General features: G+C 43.4%; 1 protein-coding gene across 2 annotated transcripts; it reads right to left on the reverse strand.

Moving 5' to 3' along the window:
* Positions 1 to 16,188: 16,188 nt before the first annotated feature.
* Slc60a2 (solute carrier family 60 member 2) lies at positions 16,189 to 25,638 on the reverse strand. 2 transcript variants are annotated; one of them, XM_021174693.3, is made up of 4 exons: positions 25,301 to 25,638; positions 21,126 to 21,294; positions 20,378 to 20,494; positions 16,189 to 19,117 (listed from the first exon to the last, which is right to left on the reverse strand). In XM_021174693.3, the coding sequence occupies exons 2-4, from the start codon at positions 21,172 to 21,174 to the stop codon at positions 17,916 to 17,918; spliced, it is 1,368 nt and encodes a 455-aa protein (XP_021030352.2). In that variant the 5' UTR covers positions 21,175 to 21,294; positions 25,301 to 25,638; the 3' UTR covers positions 16,189 to 17,915. The 2 variants fall into 2 exon arrangements, with proteins under 2 accessions (XP_021030352.2, XP_029338745.2); XM_029482885.2 differs by having other exon boundaries at positions 21,126 to 21,257; positions 25,301 to 25,408.
* Positions 25,639 to 26,519: the final 881 nt, after the last annotated feature.

Genomic DNA, 26,519 nt, shown 5'->3' on the forward strand with positions numbered 1-26,519 from the left:
CCCCTTTACCTGTAAACTTATGGGGAAGAGATGTGTTATCAGCCATGAACTTTATACTGACTAATGATTACTCTCAGAAAAGCAAGGAAATGATGAAAGGAATGGGATATATACCTGGACTAGGTCTTGGAAAAAACTTACAAGGTAGAATTTCACCAGTTAAAGCCACAGAAAAAGCAGATAAGAAAGGGCTGGGTTTTTTTCTAGGGGCCGCTGAGGAGCCTTTGCCCATTCTGTGGCATATGGAGGACACGGTGTGGGTGCCTCAGTGGCCTTTACCCTCTGAGAAGTTAAAAGCAGCTAAAGAATTAGTACAAGAACAATTAGACCTGGGACATGTGGAACCCACACAATCACCCTGGAATACCCCTATTTTTGTTGTAAAGAAGAAGTCAGGTAAATGGAGATTGTTACATGACCTAAGAGCCATTAGTGCACAAATGCAAGTTATGGGTCCTGTACAAAGAGGACTCCCCCTACTCTCAGCTCTACCTAAGGATTGAAGAATTATAGTAGTAGATATTAAAGATTGTTTCTTTTCCATTCCATTTAATAAGAAAGATCAACCTAGATTTGCATTTACCCTGCCTTCTATTAATCATATGAAGCCTGATAAAAGGTATCAATGGCGGGTATTGCCCCAAGGAATGGCAAATAGCCCTACCATATGTCAGTTATATGTAGGAAAAGCTTTGCAACCAGTTAGAGATGGTTTTTCCCTCCTTAAAAATTTGTCATTACATGGATGATATTGTGATTTGTGGACCTGAAGAAGAAAGTATACAGCAAGCTTATGGCTTGCTTAATGAAACTTTAAAAAATAATGGCTTGATTATTGCACCAGAAAAAGTACAGCAGTCTAATGTTAGTCATCTTTTAGGAGCCACTATTACTCTACGGTGTGTTACCCCACAAAAGATTAGTATAAGAAAAGATCATCTAAATACATTAAATGATTTTCAAAAATTATTAGGAGATATAAATTGGATTAGACCTTATTTAAGGATCCCTACTTCAGAATTAAAACCTTTATTTCAAATTTTAGAAGGAGAATCACATATTACCTCATTGAGACAATTAACACCTGAGGCTTCTGATGTTCTTAGGAAGGTGGAAAGAGCTATCCAAAAAGCACAGTTAAATTGTATAAATGAGCAAGAACCTTTGTACCTATGCATATTAAGAACCATAAATTTGCCAACTGCTGTGTTATGGCAAGATGGTCCTTTAGTATGGATACATTCACATATATCCCCTAATAAGACTATAGAGCATTATCCCACCATGGTGGCAAATATGGCCCATAAAAGTATAAAAAGTTCAATTACTCACTTTGGAAAAATGCCTGATAGCATAATTGTTCCCTATACTGCCACACAAATGCAAATATTGTGTGCGACTATAGATGAATGGGCCATTCTTAGATGCAGTTATTCTGGTTTAATTGATAATCATTTTCCTAAACATCCTTTATTACATTTTATGCTATTGCATCCAGTGATATTTCCAAAGGTAACGGCTAATATTCCTATAAAGGGAGCCGTTGATATTTATACTGATGGATCCAAAACAGGAATTGGAAGTTATGTGATAAATGAAAAGGCTGTAAGGTTGCAATTTACACCAGGAGCCCCTCAATTAGTAGAATGTGTGGTGGTTTTAGAAGTCTTTAAACGATTTCTTATGCCCATAAATATTATCTCTGACTCTGTTTATGTGGTTAATGCTGTACTAGCATTAGAGACTGCCAGAAATTTTAAGCAGTCTAGTCCAGTATCTGAAATTTTGATGAAAATACAAGATTGTATTTTGATGCGTGAGCACCCCTTTTATATTCAACGTATTAGAGCACATACATCATTACCTGGACCTATAGTTAAGGGAAATGCAATTGCTGATTCAGCCACCAGAGATATGGTTTTCCTATCACAAAGCTCTATAGACAGTGCTAAGAATTTTCATCAACTTTATCATGTCCCTGCTTCTACATTACGACAAAAGTTTAAGCTCACACGAACAGAAGCTCGAGATATTGTCCTACAGTGTGGTAGATGTGTAGAATTTATTAATGCACCTTGCGTGGACATTAATCCTCGTGGATTGTGACCCCTAGATGTTTGGCATATGGACGTCATGCATATCCCAGCTTTTGGGAAATTACAATATGTACATGTGTCCATCGATACCAGTTCTGGTGTCCTACATGCCTCTCCATTGACAGGGGAAAAAGCAGTTCATGTCATATCTCACTGCTTGGAGGCTTGGGCTGCATGGGGCAAGCCCTTAGTGCTAAAGACAGATAATGGTCCTGCGTATAGTTCTTCTAAATTTAGCCAATTTTGCAAACAAATGCAAGTGAAACATATTACTGGGTTGCCCTATAATCCACAGGGCCAAGGCATCATTGAGAGAGCCCATCGTACTTTGAAACAATATTTGCAAAAACAAAAAGCGGGGATAGAGGCTATGACGCCAAAGATGACTATCCCTTACAATATTTACTCTTAATTTTTAAAAATTGGATGATGCTGGAAGATCACCAGCCGAAAGGCACGGACAATGGCCTCAATTGCCCAATGAAATGGTCAAATGGAAAAACATCCTTGATAATAAATGGTATGGCCCGGATCCTATATTAATCAGATCCCAGGGAGCTATTTGTGTTTTTCCGCAGGATGAAGAAAATCCACTTTGGGTTCCAACACGACTGACAAGGACCGTGAAAGATCAAGATGAATCCCAAGATGATCCTGCTATTCTTACTCCTGATGATTGAGAACGGGATAAGTATACCTTTGTGGGCCATAGTAAGATAATGGCCAGTACCTTTACCGGTACATTCCAATTCTTCTACCTAGCCTTTGTTTTTTTGCAAAGGAATGTTTTTTGGATGTGCCTTGTGCACGGCAAGCTCCTCAAGCCTCACGGGTGTATAAGAGTACGAGTTTTCATTTAAATTATACACTATGCTTTGTGCATAATGTGGATAAACCTTTTACACCCTGTATATTTCTTAAAGAAAAAGATTATCTCTAATTGGGCACATCAAATTAATTCTGCTGACACCATAAGTCAGATAGAACAATCGTCTGAGGCATTGCTTACCCTGCAAAGGGCAGATTCTCATATCACCTCAGGGTTAATGTTAGTGAATCAGAGAGTGGATATTTTACAAAATAACATGGAACAGATGATGGATGTCATACAAATGAGTTGTGTGGCATCCATTCCACATGTGTGCATTATTCCCATTAGGTATATTAATGATTCTTTTATTAGAAGTACAGACCTATCGAATTATCTGAAGGGGAACTGGTCACAGGAGCTGGAAAGGTTGCAGACAAGGCTGCAGATACAGATCCTGAACCTTAATGGAACCAGCGTGGAACTAGTGACCTTTGGAGACTTTACCTCTTGGCTTACCTCTGCTTTTTCTTACTTTAAGGAACGGGTGGGAGTGATTTTGTTTGTTGCTGCCATATGCTGTGGATTGGTGTTCATGCTCTGATTGGTATGCAAATTCAGAACCCAACAAAAACATGACAAGGTGATTATAACTCAGGCACTTTCAGCTATTGAAAATGGCGCCTCCCCTGAAGTTTGGTTATCTATGCTCAAGAATTAGTCAGCATCTGAGTTCTCTGCTCTTGCACCCCATGGCTTTATGGATCCATTGCACTGGGATGAGAGAGACTCAACAATCATTGATCAGCCCTTGTACATCGCTGAGGTTTCCTCATTGCATGCGATAGGGTGATCATAATTTCCCCACTAATTCATTTTTTGGCTGGCCTCTTTTGTAGAGTTCACCCTAGGTCATTTAGCAGTTACTGTCACACAGCACTGCAGTATCCAGAGACGGGCAACTTTCCTCATGCACAGACCAACCTAAGACACGGGGCCCAGTGGCGATAGGGTTACCCTATGACGGGTAAGGCTGTGATATTAGAGGAACGACCTAAAACAGGAGTCACGGCGGATGGACATAATTGCATAGGCCTAGTCCAGCCTCATTTTATTAAAACAAAAAGGGGGAGATGTGGGAAGCCACATGTGCCATTACAGGGTGGTGTTGGCTACCATTGGCCACCACGCATACATAGGCAGTAAAGTTTTTTTTGCCAAGATGAGGTTTTAAGAATTAACCAATCAGATGAGAGACAAGTTAACCAATCAGATGTAGACATGCAAATGAGGTGGTAAGCATAACCCATGCATAACCAATCCAGGTGTGAGACACGCCTCTCCTAGGCCTATATAAGCAGGACCAGTTCTGGGCTTGGGGTGTCTCTTCACCTCTGCAATCAAGCTCTCCCAATAAACGTGTGCAGAAGGATCCTGTTGCAGCGTCATTCTTGCTGGCGAGTCGGGCGCGTGCAAGACTAAGGCTACATTCACCTTGGAGGTAAATGCTTCCTACTGAACACTTTGCTGTAGTGCAAAAGGCTGGCTACAAATCAAGTCTAAGCTCCCACGTCCATGTTTGCTGACCCAAAGGAGGTTGCTTGTGTCAGTATTTGGAATCATCTATCCAAGAGAATAAAACCATGAAGTCAGAGATCACAATACTTGTTCCCTAGATACCCCAGCACCAAGTAGCACTGCTTAGCATGTGGAAATCACTCCAAATACTGATACATAAATGACTACATGAATTAAAGGGTTAAAAAGCACCCACCACATAAAGCAACCATATAAAGAGATGTTATTAGAGCTATAGCAGTTCTTCAGGCTGGTGGGGGCTGAGGTCAGATTATAGTGAACGGTGAATGAGAGGATTCAATAACCACCTTAGGCCAAGTCACACAGGGAAACTCAGTATAAATGTAGACTAGCTTAGTGAAGGAAGCATTGGCTTTGAAGCTACACACAGACCTAAACTTGAATCAACCTTACCTCCACTTGCTATGGTCTGGAGGGTTTCAATAGGAAGAGCCCCAGCCTTCATGTTAGTCTATACAATATGGCTAATGACTGTGGGAACTAAAAGGGGCCGGGGAAAGAGGGGGGAGGGAGGATAGCCCATGTCCAGCCAGAGTTCCTACTATGCTCTGGGCAGGTAGATGTGGGAGGGCTGCCAGATGCTTTCCACTCAGCCCCAGGTGGGCATCTAAGCTACTGACCCCACTCGATGAGGGGGGTGGACAAGGGGCAGCCCCCAAAACCAAGGGGGCCCTGGGGTGACACCCTGTAGGGTTACAGGAGAGAGGGTTGAGGGAGAGAGGTTCCCACACAGGCAAGAGTCTGTGCAGATGAACAGAGACAGTCTATGGCTTTAGAGCTTTAATGTAGAAAGGCAGGGGGAAGGAGAAAATGTAGAAAGAGAGAGAGACTGGCCATGGCCAAGAGGAGACAAAGGGGAAAGGGAGAGAGAGAAAGAAGAAAGGTGAGAGAGTAAGAGGGAGAGAGAGGAAGAGAGGAGAATAAGTGTAAGGAGAGTAAGGGCAAGAGCAAGAGGAGTGAGAGAGTGAGGAGGGGCCAAACAGCCCCTCTTAAAGTATGCTGCTATCTTTTCTGTTGCTAGGTAACTGGGGAGGAGAGTAGCCTGAAAGTCAGAAGCTTGGGACATTGCCTACGTGACTACTAACCATGCTTCTCTTATGGGAGCTGAGGAGGCGGTAACTTTGACAGGAGCCAGAGTTCCAGGAGACATGAGAGAACTCCTTCTGTCCCACATAGGTGAATTATCATCACCGGATTCCGGGGTTCACCATCTAGCCTCAACTGGAAACCAGACTGTCTCTGCATAGCCTAATGCCCAACAAATGACACTTAGCTCTGTTGGAGTTCGTCAAAAGACCCTCACTCACAAAGACCACAGAGACCACCATCACTGCAAACTGCAAGAGAATTTTTATTATTCCAACATGTTGGGGACCCCCCTCTCAGCACACAGGCCAGAGGAGAGACCCAGAACAAAGAAAGAACACACTTTTTACACCTTTGTAAGGGGCAGATTTAGGCAGCAGAGTAGCTGGCTTATTCTAATTGGTGTAGCAAGTAACCTTTTCAGGCATTGGTTGGTTTGCACAGTGACTACCTTTGGCCTAGTGACTCACTTTGTTTGCCCCCATGGTGGGTTATTATGATTTGGTCAGCAAAGTAGCAGTACATTTTGAACTTATGGGTCAGCTATTAACGTCACAGTTATTAACGTCACAACTATCAACAAGGTCAGGGCTGTTTGTGGGTCTTTTTCAGAATTCAGTGTGGGGTGGGATAGGGAGATTTCTCTGGGAACTGCTATCTTGTTATGGTTATTTTTCTGAGAACAGCTCATTTTGTTTTGGCAGCTGTAGACTCAGTCATTTTGACCACTATGTTTTTGAAAGTCCCTTCAAAGGGGAAGGGGCTAGGTGGTCTTGAACTTATTTTGGATATTACAGCTCCAGAGGTTATTGGTGGTTTAACATGATTCTTGAAAGGTACACAGTGTTCCAAGTGTGGCCAAGGTTTATGACAGCTAAGTGCTGACTTACCTGTATTTACACTGCCCCTTCTATTATGTAATGGATAGATCAGAAGTAAAGGGAAGCTTATGTCTATCTTAGGAAGCACACTTAATAAAATACACTTAATAAAAGCACACTTTTATTTTTTAAATAAGAAATTATAATCTTTATTTAAAATTATACATTTATGTGTTTATACCCAAAATATATTTCAAAATAGATCTGCAAGGGAGGAGGTTATGAAAACCCACTACTTTGTAAGGTAATTTTAATTTTTTTAAGGAGTTTAATAAACAGAAGTCCCCTGCATGGATGGATAATCCTACACTAGAAGCCATCTGCTATTAAATGAAAATTTCAGTGCCAGTTGTGAAATACCTCCCTATGATGTTGGCCAGGGAGGCCAAAGAGCCCCTAAAATAATACAATTGCCATTGCTCTTAGCTGCCCACCAACTAAAGCTTGATGGTAAGACCCTGTTGCTAATGGTGCCATATATTGGTTTCAGGGCATAAAGAGATAAACCTGGAATCCCCCTTACTGTCCAGCTTGCGTATAAACAGCCATATAACATATGACAGCCAGAGCTGTTATACGTGCTGCTTGTGAAGACTCACCCATGTTCTTACCTAACAAGGATCTCTGAATGCTACAGTACCAACCTGTAGAGTAATTTTAATCCAGCAACATGGCCACTCTGGCAAGAGATCAAAAAGACCTAGGTCTGTGTGATCTGGCTAGAATGACATGCCTTTAATCCCGCTGGCTAGAATACAAACACACCCTTAAGTACACACCTTTAATCTCAACCAATGAAGTTAAAGTTAGTTTGTAGAAGGAAGTAGCCATGTTCGAAAGTGATGACTAACTGAAAGGCAGACAAAGTGACCAGTCAGAGAAAGTTTTGACAGAATGAAAAAGAGGCCTCTTAAGAACAGTGCAGAGTGAGTCAGGAGGGGAGGGCAGTTCCATGAGTGGACTTACTTCAGGCAATGCCATAGAGATCAATTGAGGTCAGCTCAGTGCAGTTCAGTTCATGGAATTCAGAGGCAATTTTTCAAAGCAGAGAAATTCAGTGAGAATCTGAGAGAAGCCAGTTTGAATCAGATAGCTTGGAGAGGAGTTTGAGCCAGAACAGCTGAGTTGAACCAGCCAGCAAGGATTCAGAAAGAACTAGAAAGGGTGAGGTTATTCAGCAGTAACCCTCCAAGACAACCATTACATCTGGCCAGTAAAAGTTACTTTAACACTAACCTACCAGGCAGGATATGTCCATTGGTACAGTAGTGGCATGACTATTATGGGATAACAGTCACTTTCTGCTTGGATTTGAGGAAGGAAGTCATGCCTGGATTATAAATCTGGAAAAATGCCCGTTGCTAGTAAGGATCTCAGGCCTTGGTTGGAAGCACCTACAATTATTGTCTTGCTAAATGTATATCTACATGTAAGTACTGCTCTCAACCTTAGGACTGGAAGCTTCTTTTTGCAGTGGAAGGTGGTTAATACAGAGACTCATAACTGGTCAAAGTGCTGGGAATCAGGGCTAGAAAAATGGCTCACTTGTTTCTATTGCTAAGGACCCAGGTGTGTTTTCCAGCACCTACATAGCAGTTCACAGCCATCTTAACTCCAGGTCCAAGGAATTAAGTGCCCTCTTCTGACCTCCAGGAAACATGAGTTACACATATATGCAAAACACATGAGACCTTATCCATAACAGAGGAGCAGTGACAGTTAATAGTTGCTGGGGGTGGGGCCATTCTTTTTCCTTCAAGGGAAGGAAAGCCTCTAGAAAGTCGTCTATGATCCAGTCAGCAGCTCCACACTCACTACATGCCACAATTGCCAAGCAGGTACAGAGCTCTAACTTTAATTGCCAGCAGCATAACAAATGCAAGTAAATACAAGTGAATGCACACATCAGCTCAACTGTATATTTCCTTCTATATTTCTTTTCCCTCTTTCTCTTTTCTCCTTTCTTTTTCTTTCACAAGGACTCATTAGCCCAGGTTGGCCTCAAATTCATTATTCTCTTGCATCAGCCTCCTTAGCGCTAGGATTTCAAGCAAACCCCACTGGGCCTAGCAACATAACACAATTTTGTCAATTAAAAATATATCAAATTATGTATATAAAAACAGATAGATAGATAGATAGATAGATAGATAGATAGATAGATAGATATAGTATGGAGATGAACAAAGGTTATAGAGTAATTGCCTCAGTGGGGCTGAGGGTCAAGGACTAGTCATCTGACTTGCTGGCCTTGCTAACATTACAGAGCAACAGGTATACCCTCTTTAGTTTCCTGAGGTATTATGGCTGACATTAGCAGCCATCATAATTATTTAAAACATTTTTAAAGATTTATTTATTTATTTTATGTATATGAGTGTGCCATTGCTGTCTTCAGACACACCAGAAAAGGGTATCAGATCCCATTACAGATGGTTGTGAGCCACCATGTGGTTGCTGGGAATTGAACTCAGGACCTCTGGAAGAGCAGTCAGTGCTCTTAACCGCTAAGCTATCTCTCCATCCCTAAAATATCTTAGTATGTATATGTGGTTTCTTGAACTTAAAAAGTAAAAATTGGGCTAGAGAGATGGCTCAGCTGTTAAAGGCTAGGCTCACAACCAAAAAGGAAAAAAAAAAAGTAAAAATTATTTTATAGTTAAAATTCCCTATTTGGGCTTCAGGTTCACCTCAGGCATACCCAGTATAGGTGAGTTGTGTGTAGTCCCCTGACCTCTATCTCATAGATCTCCCTATTGTTCCAAGGAGACTTGCAGGACCCCAGGAGCATCCTGCTTTCCCAAAGAGGCCTACAGTGGCCCCAGGAACATCCACCTTAGGCTCTTCCCCCAGCAAACCCCACCAGTCAGTTCCACCTGGGGCATAGCCAGCAGAGGTTAGTCACAAGAGGTCCCCTGACCTCCATCATCTGACCCATAGCTCACCTGCTGTACCAAGAAACATCTAGCTTAGACTTGTCTACAGCCAATCCCCTACCTGCCAGGTCCACCTGTGGCAAACCAACAGAGATGAGCAATGTCCTGCTCTCTGAGAGCCATTGTCAGGCTCTGCCTGCCTCTCTAAGAAGTCCTTCAGGCATCAGTAACATACAGCCAACACTAGGTACATCCATATGTCTAAAAGACCATGTAAAAAACACAATCAACAAGAGCCAGGGCAATATGGCACCACCAGAGCCCAGCTCTCCTGCTACAGCAAACACTGGATATCCTAACACAGCTGAGGCATAAGAAGATACAATAGAAAAGATTGACACAACAGTCAAAGAAAAAGTAAAAAGCAAAAAGCTTCTAACTCAAATCATCCAGGAAATCCAGGACACAATGGAAAGACCAAACCTAAGGATAATAGGTATAGACAAGAGTGAAGATTCCCAATTTAAAGGGCCAGTAAATATCTTCAACAAAATTATAGAAGTTTCCCTAACCTAAAGAAAGAGATGTCCATGAACATACAAGAAGCCTACAGAACTCCAAATAGATTCGACCAGAAAAGAAATTCCTCCCGACACATAATAATCAAAACACCAAATGCATTAAACAAAGAAAGAATTTTAAAAGCAGTATGGGAAAAAGGTCAAATAACATATAAAGGCAGACCTATCAGAATTACACCAGACTTCTCACCAGAGACTATGAAAGCCATAATATCCTGGGCAGATATCATACAGACCCTAAGAGAACACAAATGCCACCCTAGGCTACTATACCCAGCAAAACTCTCAATCACCAAAGATGGAGAAACCAAGATATTCTATGACAAAACCAAATTTACACAATACCTTTCCACAAATCCAGCCCTACAAAGGTTAATAGATGGAAAACTCCAACACAAGGAGGAAAACTACACCCTAGAAAAAAGCAAGAAAGTAATCTTTCAACAAACCCACACAAACATAATTCCACCTCTAACAAGAAAATTAATAGGAAGTAACAATCACTTTTCCTTAATATCTCTTAATATGAAAATTAATATTACCAACATATCCTAATCAGTTGAAATTCAAAAATATGAGGAATTAGAAATATGTTGGCTATCAACCCGTCATCTCTCTAATTTGGTAATGGGAGAAATAGGTCCAATATTGTACAATACATATACACTTTCTGCTTGTTTGTACATGACAGGGTCTTGCTCTGTGCCACATAATGGTCTTGAAATCATGCTTCTCCTATCTCAGCCTCTCTATTAGTAGGATTGTTTATTTGATGTTTTTACACTATACTATGGTTTTCAGAACAGCTTACATATTTCAAAATTATTTATACATCCAAAAGAAATGTAGACAATTAATTTGAGAGGTGACTTGTAAGAGAACAGCAAAGAGTGAGACTGAAGGCTTTGCTTCATATTTATAATTATTGTATCAATTTTGAAGAAGAGGACTTTATAAGTTACTCTTATTCTGAGATGAATGCTTTTCAAAACCATCATAGCCAATGAACCAGAATCTTATCCTCACCTAACATCAGTGCCACCCTCCAAGCAGAACCATTGTTCATTGAAACAGTTGATGAATGACTTCATGGAAAGATTATCTTAGCACACACACCATTTCTTAAATGAATGTAACCTGTTCCCTGTGGGCTGAGAATGACAACAATCACTCAAGTCAAATAGTTTTGACTGTAGCAGGAGATCTGTATCCAAAAATCATGCCTACAATTCATTCCGTGGTGCAGCAGAACTGTCAACTCTTAGCTTAGCTACTATGGAGGTAAAATCCTTTCATGATGTGAGGGACATTGAAGTACAGCCTTATTACAATGAACTCCAATGCCCAAAAACTGTTCTTATTTTGTGTTTGTACCACAGTAAGAGCCAAGATTTTAAGCTCTACACCCTAGAAAAAAGCAAGAAAGTAATCTTTCAACAAACCCACACAAACATAATTCCACCTCTAACAAATAAACAAACAAACAAACATCCTTTATTTATGTTCATTTAAAAAACTAATAGTGATATATTTTAAAACATCATACAGTTAATATACTTGGAGTTATTTAAAATTTATATTGAGAAAAATGTATGTATTTTCAGTATTGCTCTAGATAAACATCTACATAAGACTGTTCAATTGATTGTTGTTTTATATCAAAAAACTTTTATAATACTCATTTTTATTATTACAATATTTTATAAATTTTAAAGAATATGATAAAAACCAAAAGGTATTCCAGGCTTTGAAGGAGAGGGTTCTCCAGGAGTAGTGGGGGCACAAAAGGGAAAGAAGAATGTAATGTAAGTCTGTTTACTCAAAATATGTTTTTAAATGTTAACAAATTCAGATAAATTGAAATTATGTATCTTTTCCCATCATAATGCAGTAAAACTTAAATCAAAAGAAAAAATGAATAATAGGAATAGAATAAGAAGATTCCCAGATACAGAGCACAGATACTATTTTCAACAAAATCATAGAAGAATATTTCCTCAGACTAAAGAAAGGGATGCCTATAAACATTCAGGAAGCTTACAGAACACCAAATAGATTGGACTGGATAATAATTAAAACATTACCCTCCACATAATAATTAAAACAGTAAGTATACAGAGCAAAGAATATTAAAAGCTGATGGGGGAAAACCAAGTAACATAAAGGCAGACCTATTAGAATTATACCCTACTTCTCAACAGAGACTCTAAAAACCAGAAGGTCCTGGACAGAAATCTTGCAAACTCTAAGAGACCACAGACATCAGCCCATACTACTCTACACAGCAAATCTTTAAGTCACCTGAATGAAAAAAAAAAAAAACACCAAGATATTCAATGGCAAAACCAAAATGAAACAATATCTACACACAAATCCAGCCCTACAGAAGACACAAGAAGAAAAATTCCTACCCAATGTGGCTAACTACACCCAAGAAAACACAGGAAATAAATAAATAGCCCCACACCAGCCAACCAAAGGAAGGGAAGCACCCCCGCAACACCACCACCATCAGATAACCAGAATTAACAATTTTGGTTATTAATGTCTCTCAACAGCAATGGACTCAATAAAAAGACACAGGCTAACAGAACGGTTGTGAAAACAAGACCTTTCTTTCTCCTGCATACAAGAAACATATCTCAACAAGAACAACAGCACATTACCTCAGAGTAAAGGATTGGAAATTTTTTTTCCAAGCAAATGAACCCAAGAAGCAAGCTGGAGTAGGTGTTCTAATATGTAATAAAATAAACTTCAACCAAATTTAATCAAGAGAAATGGGGAAGGATACTTCATACTCATCAACGAAAAAAATCCACCAAAATGATGTCTTAATTATGAACATCTATGCCCCAAATGCAAGGGTACCCACATTCAAAAAAGAAACATTATTAAAACTTAAATCACACATTGAACCCCACACATTAATAGTGGAAGACTTCAACACCCCACTCTCACCAGTGTACCATTGTAGAAACATAGTTTTGACACCAAATGTAGAAACATAGTTTTAACAGTCAAAATGACCACACCAAGTATACAGCTGCCAAAAATAAGATTAGCTATTCTCAGAAAAATAACCATAATAAAAATACCTGCCCCACACTAAATTCTGAGAAAAAAAAAACACAAACTACCCTGACCTTGCCACCAGAACCTCTTGCCACATCAATAGCTAACCAATGAGTTTAAAAATCTACTGCTGCTTTGCTGACCAATTATAATATAGCTGTTCAACCCACCATAAAAAGAGTACAAAAGAGCTGTGCTTTTTGAGCTCGGGGTTGACTTTCTGCGAGGCTGAGCAACCCCACGTGTGTCAGAATAAACCTCTTGCCATTGCAGCGATCTGTCATCAAGTTGTGTTTTGGGGGGTCGCGCACCCAGGGTAAGGCCTCAGGGCTCTTACATCATCAATATAGAAACTAAACAGAAATCATGAAATTTGTGACAGTAAATATTATTTGAGGATTTCTACCCCATCTTAGATCATTTAGTTCCCAAATAAAAGACACAAAACTTTTATATTTATAGTAAGCCTTAAAGCACTAGAGCTGGACAGATATCAACCTTCTATTGCCACCTATTCTACATCCATAATGTGTTTGTGTATGAGGGATAGTTATATCATTTTGTCATAATTATGACCTGACTAAATATACCTGTTTGCAATTATTCATGGGATAGTTCTATCTATTATGTTAGATGTAATTGTACCCAGTTATTGTTTTCATTTGTAAGTTAAGCATGACCTATGGAGATATGATTGTGTCAAGCTGACAAGGTTTGAGCCTGGGATAGCTATTCTTTGTTATCAGCTTGGCTTTATCTGTATTTAAAACATAAAATGACTAGGCACACCTATGCAGGACTTTTTTAATTAAAAAAAAAAACTGAAGTGGGAAGATACATCTTTAACACAGAGCTCTGAGGTGGGAAAGTCCACCTTCCTCCTAGACCACACTTTCTGCTGGCATAAAGGACATGGAAGAGGGGAACTCACTCTCTTTGCCTGCTTGTTCTTGTTCTCGCTAGCAAGTTCATTCCTCAAGTCCACTCCCCTTCACTGGCATTACAGCCTATATTCATTCATTCATTCATCCATTCATTCATTTTATAAGTTCTGTTCCTCTAGAGAACCCTCTAATACAAGGCTACACCTCAAATCATTAAGACTTTTTACCTCAGCTATAGTTTTTAATCCTTTTTGAAATTGACTTGCATGAATATGAGACCATCCCTACAATGAATTCCAGCTTCATAAGGCTGTTCTAGCCTCATGTCTGGATGGGCAGAGCCTGGGATTGACTTCAAACCAGCCCAAGAGGGTAACTGTGTCAGGAAGCAACTCCTGTAAATCCATCACAGGCCACACAGCTCCAGGCTGGAGGGATCTGCTGACTAGAGAGGGGGTCTTCTGATAGTTTTGAACAGGCTGCCTGTTGTAAGGGGAGCGGAGACTAGGCCCTGGAGAAATGTCAACACACACACAGAACCGACCAGGCACAGCCAGCAGAAAATAGGAGCTTCACTCAGCAGTTACATTGCCAACAAGCAGGCATCCCTGGAAGATATGTCCAAGCTCCAGCAAAGAGCACAGTCCTCCCTGTCAGTGACACTCAGCGTGCAGTCAAGTCATGCTGAGCTGTTACTTGATTTGTCTGCAATAAACTTGGCCATTGGTTACTGGGTACAAGAATAGCTTTCCTAAGGATAGTGTTTCTAGTCTTTTTTTTTTTTAAGATTTATTTATTTTATGTATATGAGTATACCATTGCTGTCTTCAGACACACCAGAAAAGGGTATCAGATCCCATTATAGATGGTTGTGAACCACCATGTGGTTGCTGGGAATTGAACTCAGGACCTCTGGAAGTGCAGTTGGTGCTCTTAACTGTTGAGCCATCTCTCCAGCTCCCAAGAATAGTGTTTATAATTGAACTCAATTGTTTCTTTCCAATACAGAAATACATTACACACTGTGACAACAGCTATATTCTCATTTGGCCATTTACATTTTGGTTTGGTGAATTTCTAATGTGGATTTTCTTTTTCTTTTTTTAAAATATTTTTATTAGGTATTTTCCTCATTTACATTTCCAATGCTATCCCAAAAGTCCCCCATACCCTCCCCCTACTCCCCTACCCACCCACTCCCACATTTGGCCCTGGCGTTCCCCTGTACTGGGGCATATAAAGTTTGCAAGTCCAATGGGCCTCTCTTTCCAGTGATGGCTGACTAGGCCATCTTTTGATACATATGCAGCTAGAGTCAAGAGCTCCGGGGTACTGGTTAGTACATAATGTTGTTCCACCTATAGGGTTGCAGAGCCCTTTAGCTCCTTGGGAACTTTCTCTAGCTCCTCCATTGGGGGCCCTGTGATCCATCCAATAGCTGACTGTGAGCATCCACTTCTGTGTTTGCTAGGCCCCAGCATAGTCTCACAAGAGACAGCTATATCTGGGTCCTTTCAGCAAAATCTTGCTAGTGTATGCAATGGTGTCAGCGTTTGGAAGCTGATTATGGGATGGATCCCCAGATATGGCAGTCTCTAGATTTTCAAGTTCTATGTCAAGGTTTGTTTCTGTTGTTGTTTTGGTTGGTTAGTTGGTTTATACTGATAGGGTTTCCCTGTGTCACAGACCTGGTTGTCTTGGAACTCTATTTGTAGACCAGGCTGGCCTCAAACTAAGAGTTCTGCCTCTGCCTCTCGAGTGCTGGGATAAGAGGTATGTGCCACCACCACCCAGCTTGATGTCAAGTTCTTATCACCATGCCTCTCTCCTTGATGCCATCTTCTGCCCTGTAAAGTAGGTGTTGAAGGTAGAATGTGCTTTTAGCAAAATAACCACTGCTTGCCTGATGCCATGCTCTAAAGCAGGACAAAGCTCATTCCCAATCTCTAGTGAGAGCAACAGGTATAGGAGGAGCCACAATCTCCACTGCCAGCTTCTTCACCCAGCACCCCAGTGTTGTGTTAGTAACCTGAACCAGGGTGGCCATGGCAATAATGGGTAGTACTCAAGAAATGTGTTGTGTGGCTGGAGAGATGGCTCAGCAGTTAAGAACATTGGCTGCTCTTTCAGAAGACCTGGGTTCAATTCCAGCAACCATATGGTCGCTGACAATGTCTGTAACTCCAGTTCCAGGGGAGCTGACCCCTTTTCCTGACCTCTCTGGGAACCAGACACCCATGTGGTATACTTCCACAGATGCTACAAAGCAGTCAACAGTCACACAGAGAAAAAAAATATTAATCTTTATTATAATTTTTTTAGGAAAGTAAGCACTTAAAAAAAACCAATTCATAAAGTTTTGTAAGAGATTTCAAACATATTGCAGTCACGTAGCAATTCATTGTCGGTCAGCATAAAACTTGAGAAAAGGTACAAGTCATTTACCAAAGGCTGGCCCAGACTAGAGTCACCAAAGGCTGGCCCAGACTAGAGTCACCAAAGGCTAGCCCAGACTAGAGTCACCAAATGCTGGCCCAGACTACAGTCACCAAAGGCTGGCCCAGGCTAGCTCTGTCACACTTGTGAAGCTGTACTCCTCATCCTTGGCCATCCCACTGTCTTCCATCTTGATTTGGTTTCCAGGTACTTTAAGCTCATGGAGTGGTCCTGGAGGTGGACATGGGTCCTCCGATCACCACAACCAGATGAGGGCTCATCTGTAAACTAAACGTTTAGCTTGGCTTACAGACTATATGTAATACCCCAACCCAGTGAGGGTCAAATCCTATAACAGCAAGGCCCGCTCCAGCCTCTGCTAAGGAGGCAGGCTGAGGGCACCAGAGGACCCGTTCATACCGCTGCAACTTACATAGTAACTTTAAAACAGCTCCTATAAGTAAAACCCAAGAGCTGGGCATGTAGCTCACTGGTAAAGCAAGTAACTAACAAGTGCAAGGCCCTGTGTCAAGTCAACAGCACTAGACAAGAAGATAATATATAAAATCAACGTGTCCCCAGATGCTTTCTGAATGACACAGACAACAGCATATAAAAATAACCTCTTTTTAAAGTGTCAGCAAAAATACTATAATCTCTGAAATGCAATGAACCGCTGTACCAATGAATATGAGAGTGATTGGCAAGATGGTTTGGGTTTTTCTTAAATGTGTGGGAAACAAGAATTAAAATTCCCTTGAGAGTAAGGGAAAGGTCATGTTGTAGATCAATGAACGCATCAGTACCACTACACACCATGCCTGTCAAACGTCAGGATTGCACGAGCTCCAGCACTCATAGGGCTACCCGGCAGTTTTGGTTTGCACATTTGAAATGAATGGACTATTTTAGAAAAAATATGATACAACTTTAAAACTTACATGTTTCACCATGCATGGTGGCACACGTCTCTATTACAAAACTCAGGAGACAGAAACAGAACAGTGAGTTAGAGGCCAACCTGGCCTACTTAGTAAATTCCAGGCCAGCCTGGACTATAAAAGACTCAAGAAACAAAACAAACACAATCCCTGGAGGTTAAAAATAATCTCATTGCATTTCTAGAATCACAGGAGGCTTTTGTCAGAGCTGAACATGAAGTCAGGGAGGAAGCATAGCCTATGTGTGTTCTCACAGGAATAAATAGTCAACAGTATTTTTCAGTTCAACCCTACACAGAGGGTAAAAGAAAACTATCTTCCCATCTCCAAAGATGCTCTTTGTCATGACAACTGGCTCGTGTCGGGGTGTGACTGCACAGCACAGGTCTTTGCTCAGCAAATCAGCTCATTTTCTACAGTGCTGACCCCTGGCACACTACCCAGCTCTTCACACACCAACACCTTCTGTAAGGTGGAGACTACAAAACAGTCTCCTAACAAGATCCCAGTGCACAACAACGAACGGTAATTTACAGAAGACTGAGAATTCGAAACACTCCAAATGATCAGACACAAATTTCAAGTGCAAGAGCATGCTCAAAGTCAGCCAGAGCTCTGCCCTGAATGGTGTCCAATGGTAAGCCAATTCGTGTTAATCCCTTTTGTCCTGATGATTCACAAGAGAATTACTGCTGTTGGCTGAAAGGGGCTCAGCAATCAGTCCATCCGGAAGGACCTGACTGGAGCCCTCTTCTCTAGAAGTCTCCCTTGCAGACTCCTGAACTGGATCACCCATTTCAACCACTTCAAAATCCATCTCGTTCCACTTCTCTGCATCGTCCTCCTCGTTCTCCTCCTCACAGTCCTGTAGCTCAGAGCTGGAGAGCAGAGCTTTCTGGTCCTCGCTCTTCCTTGTTCCTTTGTGCTGGCATTCCAGGGGTAAGGTGGCTAATTTATACATCACAGGAAATAAAACAGCTGTGAATATGGCTGAGCCCAGACATGTGTACAGAACTACTGGCAGATCTGGGTAGTGTCCCTGAAGAATTCCGATCACTGCAGGAATGGCCATTTCTCCCAGGGCAGCGCCAATTACAAAGAATGCTGCAGATTTCCCAGTTAAGGTGGTGTACTGCTCAATCCAGGAGATGCCGCTGGGAAACGTGGCTGCCATTGAGGCTCCATACACAGAAGTCGCTATCCAGAGACAAAGAGGGCTCTTGTCAAAAAGTACCAGAAAGAAAGATGATGCCAGGCTGCCAATGTTACACAACACAATCATGGTTCCAGGCTGTAAGAATGTGGCAAAGAAGATGGCCAGGCCCCTGCAGGCTGCAAAGGTTCCCCAGAAGATGGAGTTCAAGCCAGCTGCCTTGCTCTCTTCCATGCCAACATGGGTGGTAGCGAAGGAGAATACAAAAGAGCCGTAGGTCACCTCAGCTCCCACATAGAAGAAGAAGAAGAGGAAGAGCAGGCATAGCAGGGCCCTGTGATATTTAGCCCTTCGAGCTCCCTGAGCAGATGCTGCGGATTTTGTTTGCCTTGAATGTTTCTTACAAAATAGACCAAACAGAAAGACAGAAACTACTAAAACATAGGTGCCAATAGAAGCATATGTCCACAGCAGATTCTTGTCATCGGGTACCGCAAACACAGAGGTGGCTTCAAAGGATTGGTTCAAGGCTGAAAGGTCAGACTGGGGCTTGGTGTGATTCTGAGCAGATGCTGTTGTACCCCAGGCCAATTTAGCCAGCAGGGGAGCCAGAAAGGCACCCAAGGCGAAACTGAAGTGCAAGGCCTGCATATGTGGGGGTCCTTTGTCCCCCCAGAGATCCAAGATGAGGACATTTCCACCTACCAACAAAGGAAATGATTGAATTAACAATCATTTAGTGAGAACACTACATTGCTACTTAAGAACAAAAGGGAAGCTGACACTACCTATAACCAGGAAGGCTTCACTTAAGGAGCTCTGACCCATGATCACCCGCAGACTGTGCATCACAGCATCTCCTCCTAACATACAGAATCTATCAGCTGGTAAACCACTGCCCTCTAGAGCCAGGCACATTAGCAAAGGCTTTTCATAGCATGTGCTAACACCACACTGAGGGACATACTGAAATAACACACCTATCTACTTACAAGGGAGGGAGGGAGAGGGAGAGGGAGAGGGAGAGGGAGAGGGAGAGGGGGAGGGGGAGGGGGAGGGGGAGGGGGAGGGGGAGAGGGAGAGGGAGAGGGAGAGGGAGAGGGAGAGGGAGAGGGAGAGGGAGAGGGAGAGGGAGAGGGAGAGGGAGAGGGAGAGGGAGAGGGAGAGGGAGAGGGAGGAGAGGGAGGAGAGGGAGAGAGAGGGAGAGGGAGAGGGAGAGGGAGGATTGGCATCAGACAGTGGCCAATCATCAAAGCCTTGTATTTTTGCACCTAGTAGTAACTGTCACAGAAGTCAACACCAAAGGTCCTGATGCTCCAAGCTCAGTTGTCAGACTCTGCACTGTCCCAATGAAGACCCTATGAGGTGACAGCCAGAAGCATACATTCTTTGGCTCTCTTAACTTTCAGATAAACACACATTTCTACTCTGTAACTTCACAACCAAACAAAACAACATGAGAGGAGGAAAGGAAGGGATAGAATGCTGGAGTTAGAGGTGAACAAATGCCACATTGCTCTATGAAGAGGCTCTACTGATAGGAAACAGGGGCTTTCCAGGAAAGGCTTCACTGAGCTCACAACTCGGCTGGACGCTGTGTCTGTTCTTCTGCGGCACACAGCAGCTCTCTACTTGCTTTGTCCTCCCAACCATTACAGCTTCCTACAGTAAGATGGCTGGATTCTATCTATCCTAAAAGGAAAGCCTGCGTGTCTGTCCAGGGAAAGACCATCCTTCAGGTTAGGCTATTCTAAATCAGCTCTTGCTTACAGAGAAACACACTTTCTGTTTCCTGCACAGGTGAATGCTGGAAAATGGATGTTCTGATTGCTAGGACAGTGGCCCTGACTAGGTGCCACGGTCCCAGTCTGATGTTCCTGTGATAGCGTGATGTCATCAGCTGTCCTTTTCCTAGCAGTAGTGTCCCAAACAGCACAGGTGACAATAAAGGATTCACTAACCTGTATCCAGAATGCCCATGGAAACCCCGAAGACAGACATCATGACAATCAGTAGGGCTGCTGTCTTGCAGAATGGCATGAGATAAAGACCAACTGTGGTAGCAGAAAGGGAAACCCCTGAGAAGAAACAGGAAGAACTCAGCTAAAGCACAGCATTGCTTTGGTAACACAGTATTTACTTAATCATCACCAACAAAATATTCTTGCTTCAATGGGAGTTTTAATACATCAATTGATTTGTCTTTAATCTTCCCAATTTATTGAAAATGGCATGCCAGCAGCTCTGCCCTCTTTTCCAGGGTCAGGATCCAAGGTGCTCAGTCCATGCTCAGCTCTGACAAGGGCAGGACAGAAGTGCAGCCTATTATCACTTCCCTACCATTCCCTGTCCCTTCATCTCAAGCCCAAGTCCACAGAACCTGGCCAGGTTCCAGGAACTCATTCTGACACCGCCCCCTCCCCCTCCCCCGTGGCCCCAGAAGCCCTGCCCCACCCCAGATATGCAGAGCTTCATGGTCAGTCAGTGCATGTGCCTGGAGTGGAGCGTATCTCACAGTAAAGTCAGCGTTGCTCTCGTGGCCAACACTCACACCCAGGGCCCATCGAGTTCCCAGGGAATCAGTCCAGACTTCCCAGCTCCCACAGTGGATGCCAGCACGCTGCCTGGCTCAGGTATCCACCATCTTCCCCATTTAGAGCTGAGTTGTAAATTTGTTGACAGGAACAAAGAAGAGCGGTGTTTACTTACCCAAAAGCAAAAAATGATTTATACAGCCAAACAGGACTCCTCCAATCATAGAGCCACATAAATATCCTGAGGCCCGGCCCACGAAAATCAGAGACAGGCTGCTGATGTTTCTGTTCACGTTCTTTGCCAAGTCTGGAAAGGTGGGCCCCAGGATAGCAACACTTAGTCCCTATAGTTAAAAGCAAGAGAGCCCCTTACTATCGCTGGACCACTGACCAAGAAGTAGCTTTCCCACTGTAACAAAACCACAGGAGGGAGATAACAGTCTACCACAGGGACTGTGGAACTAAGAAAACATGCACATTATCAACAGTAAAGCCACAGACTCCCCAGTGGCCTTCTAGCCATAACCTTTGATACTTTCTTTAAAGTTTTTGTCTTGTTTGGGGACTCAAACTTGCTCTGTAGCTCAAGACGTCCTCTATCTGCTGGTCTCAGCCTCCCACATGCTGCTACTACCAGTGCATCCCAGCACACACAACTTATAAAACTATTTAACTTTCTCTTTTAACTGTCTAGCATTAATCAATACCTTAAAGGACCATTCCATATTAATAATGAATATGCAACAAACCAGAGGCTAGGGAGATGGCTCAGTCAGTGAAGTGCTCGCTGCATGGACATTAGGCCCTGAGTCTGGACCCCCACCAGTCACACAGGAAGGGCAGTGTTTTAGTTAGGGTTTGTATTGCTACAGTCAAACACCAGGAAACCCAGCAAGTTAGGGAAGAAAGGGTTTGTTTATCTGACTTATACCTCCACACTAAAGTCCATCCTTGAAGGAAGGCAGGCTAGGACAGGAGGCAGGAGCTGATGCAGGGACCATGGGAGGGTGCTGCTTACTGGCTTGCTCCTCACAGCTTGCTCCATCTGCCTTCTTATAGAACCCAGGACCACCAGCCCAGGGATAGCGTCACCCACAATGGGCTGGGCCATCCCCCATCAATCACTAAGAAATGCCTAACAGCCAGATCTTGTGGAGAGATTTTCTCAACTGAGGTTCCTTCCTCTCAGATGACTTTAGCATCTCTCAAGTTGACATAAAACTAGTCCAGGGCAAGTGACCCCCTGTCAACCTGATACACAAACATATCACTGTTAAGCCACCACCTTTCCTGTCTTGTTCATCCCCAGGATCCCACATTAACATCAACAACACAATATAAAACATTTTGCAAACTTTAAAGGTTCCAATCTTTACAAATTCAAACACTTTAAAATCCAGTCTCTCAGCTGTGAACTCCTGTAAAATAAAAATTAAATACTTTTTTTTACTTCAAGAGGGGAAAACCCAGAGCAGTTACAATCTTAAGAAAAGCAAAACCAAACTCTAAAAGTGTGAATAATCCAATGTCCAACTGTCATGATCTTCTGGGCTTGGGTCACTTTTCCAGTGCTGCCTTCTGTAGTACACAAGCTGTCTTTTAGGCTCCAACCGCCTCCACTCCACTTACACCCACTGATCTTGGTGGCCATCCCAAGGTACTGGCATCTCCAAAATGTGGGGGTCTTCTGCTGCAACACTTTCACTAATAGCTTCTCCTGGGCTCTCTTCATAGACTCCAGCCCTACCACACAGTGCCAGGCCTCAGCTTTTCTCCACGACTCTTTAATGCCTCCAAAGACAGCACCACCTGGTGACTTATACTACAGTGGGCTGCCAAGAAGAGGCGCAACCTTGGCCACTCCTGGGACGAAGCTCCTGTGTGCTGACTCTGGGAAAACACTTCCCAGACCATCTGGAATGGACTCTTCCGGCCCAGCTGAGCAGCATCTACTACCCCAGCAAAGCAAAGGCACAGATTCTCAACTCCAATGGCCGGGAGTGTTTGCTTCCCTCGGAAACTTCCCAAGCCAGGCCTCCATCGACTGTACTGCTCTCAGCACTGTTTTTCTTTTTAGATGTTGGCATGTATATGAGTACTTGGTCTGCACGCACTCTTGCACACCACAAGAGGGCATCAGATCCCATTATAGACAGCTATAGCTGTGGGCTCTGGGAATTGAACTCAGGACCTCTGGAACAACAGCCAGTGCTCTAAACCCGAGTCACATCTCCAGCCCCAGCTCTCAACATTTCTATCTTCCACATTCCTACAAGAACAGCATGGTCCTTCCACAATCCCAAACAACATGTTCAGGCCTGTCACAGCAATACCCCACTATCCTGGTACCAACTTGTCTTAGTTTGAGTTTTAATTGCTACGATGAAACACCATAACCAAATAGCAAGTTGGGGAGGAAAGGGCTTACACCTCCACACCATAGTCCATCGCTGAAGAAAGTCAGGACAGCAACTCAATCTAGACAGGAACCTGAAGACAGGAGCTGATGCAGAGGCCATGGAGGGGTGCTGCTTACTGGCTTGCTCAGCCTGCTTCCTTATAGAACCCAGGACCACCAGCCCAGGGATGGCATTACCCACAATGAATGGTCTGGGCCCTTCCCATCAGTCACTAATTAAGAAAATGCCCTATAGCTAGATCTTCTGGAGGCATTTCTCAATTAAGGTTCTCTCTTTTCAGATGACTCTAGCCTGTGTTGGATTGACATAAAACTAGCCAGGACACATAGAAACAGCAGCATGCCTAGAACCCCACACCGAAGAAAAAGGAAAGAGATCCCCAGGGCTCACCGGCCAGCTAGTCTGGCTGAATGGGTGAGCTCCAGGTTCAGTGGGAGGCCTTGTCAATGAATAAGGTGGAGGGCAATTGAGCACGACACCTCTGGCCTTGACACACACCATCTGCACAAGGATTTAGAATGTAACAGACTATTCTCAAAATATATACTTATATTTTCAAATATGCTATATGCATAAATAAGAAATTTAATTGCTAAAATTTTTTAATTACGAAGCACCAAATTTTGATTTTTACATTAAGATGCCAATATTTCTGGCGCACAAGGAGTTGTTCCTTTGAACTGTCTAATGCTGACGATAAGTAATCTAATGAGCATTATATCTACAGTTTTCCTCACACTCCAAAGCTATCAGGAGAGGTAAGGACTGTAAGGCTTTCTTAGCAAAATGTAACACAGACAGAATGATTTTAACAATAAGATGTTACACAATATACTGCCAAGAACTAAAGACCTCCGTTTTAGATGAAATTCCTAAAAACCTTTAAGGAATCTTTTCTGAGTTTTGAGAACCGTGGATTGTGGGCTGGGGACACAGCTCAGTGAAAGCCTAGCATGAAGTCCTTGGGTCAGCGCCCTGTACGTAATAAACAAACAACAAAACCTGATTGTGCTGCACTGTTCTGCTCCAAACCAAGAGTGTTTTCCCTGCCCCAAGCACCCGCAACCAAGGACAAAGACCAGGAGCACACAGGGCCACAGCATGTTCATTCAGATCTTCCTACAATCACTTGCAATACCTGGTACACGCAAGGGGCTCCAGTATCTGCAACGCTTTCTTTCTTCCCTACTTTCCCATCAAAATAATTTTAAGAAACTGAAGCTCCAATTGAGGGACCAGAAGGGACTCTGTCAAAGGTTTAGCTCTCATAGCACTCGAGTCAAAAGTTATCACTTTAGGTCAGTGGTTTATAGCTTTCATCCCAGCACTCAGGAGGCAGAGGCAGGAGGATCTCTGAAATTTGAGGCCATCCTGATCTACACAATGAGTTACAGCCATCTGGTCTACAATAGGACGTTTCGGGTCAGCAGTAGGTGCTACACTGGGGAACACTGTCTTTAAGGCGTTTTTAGTTCTTGCACTTGAGTGAAGAAAATCATTTAAGGATCTAAAGGCTTGATTTAAACAGGACATATACAGGGTAAGCAACAGGTCCTTGATACTATCAGTTAACCAGAAAAGCCACTTTCTTCTCTGGGCCCTTTTTCCCATCTGCGAAATAAAGCAGTTGGTTGGATTTGGTCAGGCCCCCTCAAAGCAGCTTTTCTGTGATCAATTTGGAGCTTCAGTGAGTGAGTGAAGGGGAGCAGGCTCCCCATCTTGTATCTCCCCGTTTTCCGGGGGAAACTTAGCTTGCTCGTGCTGGAAACGTATTAATTTTGCCCGTTTTTCCAGATGACAGAACTGAGACTCAGGAGGATTAACCAATATACACCAGGGGTCACACACGATGCAGGGCACTAAGGAGACCACGTCCCCTGCAGGACGCCTGCTCCAGCCGTGGCCTGGAGGGTTTGGGCCCAGCTCTCACCAGCCCCAGGAAGGCGGCACACAGCACCACGGTGGTGAACCAGCGCAGCACGCTCTGGGCACAGCCTTTCCGCACGGAGGCCACGGCTTCCGACTCATTCTCTGCGCCCGGGCCGGCTGGGAGGAGCCGCTGCCCTCCCGCCCCACCGAACTCCAGCTCCAACTCCAGCGTGGCGGCTCCACCTGCCGTGCTCCGTGCACCAGGCCTCAGGTGTGCAGGGCGGTGCCCGGCCCGGCCCCGCCCGGCCCAGCCCTCGAGTCCCAGGTCTCCCCCGACGCCAACAACGCCGGGACCAGCCCGCGCGAGCGTGACCCGGGAGCGGAGCCTCCCGCCGCGCAGGCGCGGGGCCCTCACCGTAGCAGAGCGCCTGCACGGATCACGGGCCGGAAATAAAGCCGCTGGCCAATCAGGAGGCTTCCTCAAACCGGAAGTTGATGTGGTTGCCTTGGGGATCGGACAGCCTGGCCCAGGTGAGAAGTCTCAGTTAGGTGAGTTTCGCGGCCTGGGGACTGTAGGCCAAAGATGTACAAGCTGCAACCCATACACAAGACGATCCCAAGTTGCAAAACGTTGGAAGAAACCCGGCCTGGAACTGCAAGATGGCAACTTCCGCAGCCTCCTGGGTCACCTGGAAACCCGAAGGTCTTGTCTCTACATGATTTCCAAACCGTTGCCCTTGCTCCTTAGACGTATGAGAATGTTGAACGTCAGCTTCTCACTGAACAGATAGTTGTGGATCCTTACGTGTAAACTCACACGTGAAGTATTTCAGTTAGTTTACACAACACTCAGAATCCCACCGCAGTCCCATCTATAAATAGGAATATTAGGTTAGAGTAACAGCTCCTAAAGGCCAGACAACAACACCGCTGGCCTTTACTGAATGGTGAAGCAATAGCTAAAGAAAAGAATCTGGGACAAAACGAGTTGCAAGCACTTGCCCACACTGGTTTTAACCTGCAGGCAATTACATTGTTGAGTGGACCTGGACATCAGTCTGTCTTTGCCAAATAGCTATGCTAGCTGAAAAAGGAAGACCGTGTCCTTAGCTGACTACAGATTTGACCACAGGGACCATAGCCTCAAATGTTATCACAATCTAATTTTTATCTGAAGTTCTTTTCCTCTTAAATTTCTGTCTCTGATATCCCCTCCTACTTAGACTCCCAAGCTACTACAAAACTTGGTCTTGTTACCCATAAACCAACGTTCTATCTTC

Source organism: Mus caroli, unplaced genomic scaffold (assembly GCF_978045245.1).
Source record: "Mus caroli unplaced genomic scaffold, Mus_caroli_1 scaffold_9, whole genome shotgun sequence".
In the NCBI taxonomy this organism is placed as follows: Eukaryota; Metazoa; Chordata; class Mammalia; order Rodentia; family Muridae; genus Mus; species Mus caroli.

Coding starts and splice junctions, on each gene's coding strand:
- Slc60a2 (XM_021174693.3), bottom strand. CDS start 21,174: ATGATTGGAGGAGTCCTGTTTGGCTGTATAAATCATTTTTTGCTTTTG. Junction 20,495..21,125: donor AAATCATTTTTTGCTTTTGG/GTAAGTAAACAC, acceptor GTTTCTTCTCAG/GGGTTTCCCTTTCTGCTACC. Junction 19,118..20,377: donor CATGGGCATTCTGGATACAG/GTTAGTGAATCC, acceptor CTTTGTTGGTAG/GTGGAAATGTCCTCATCTTG.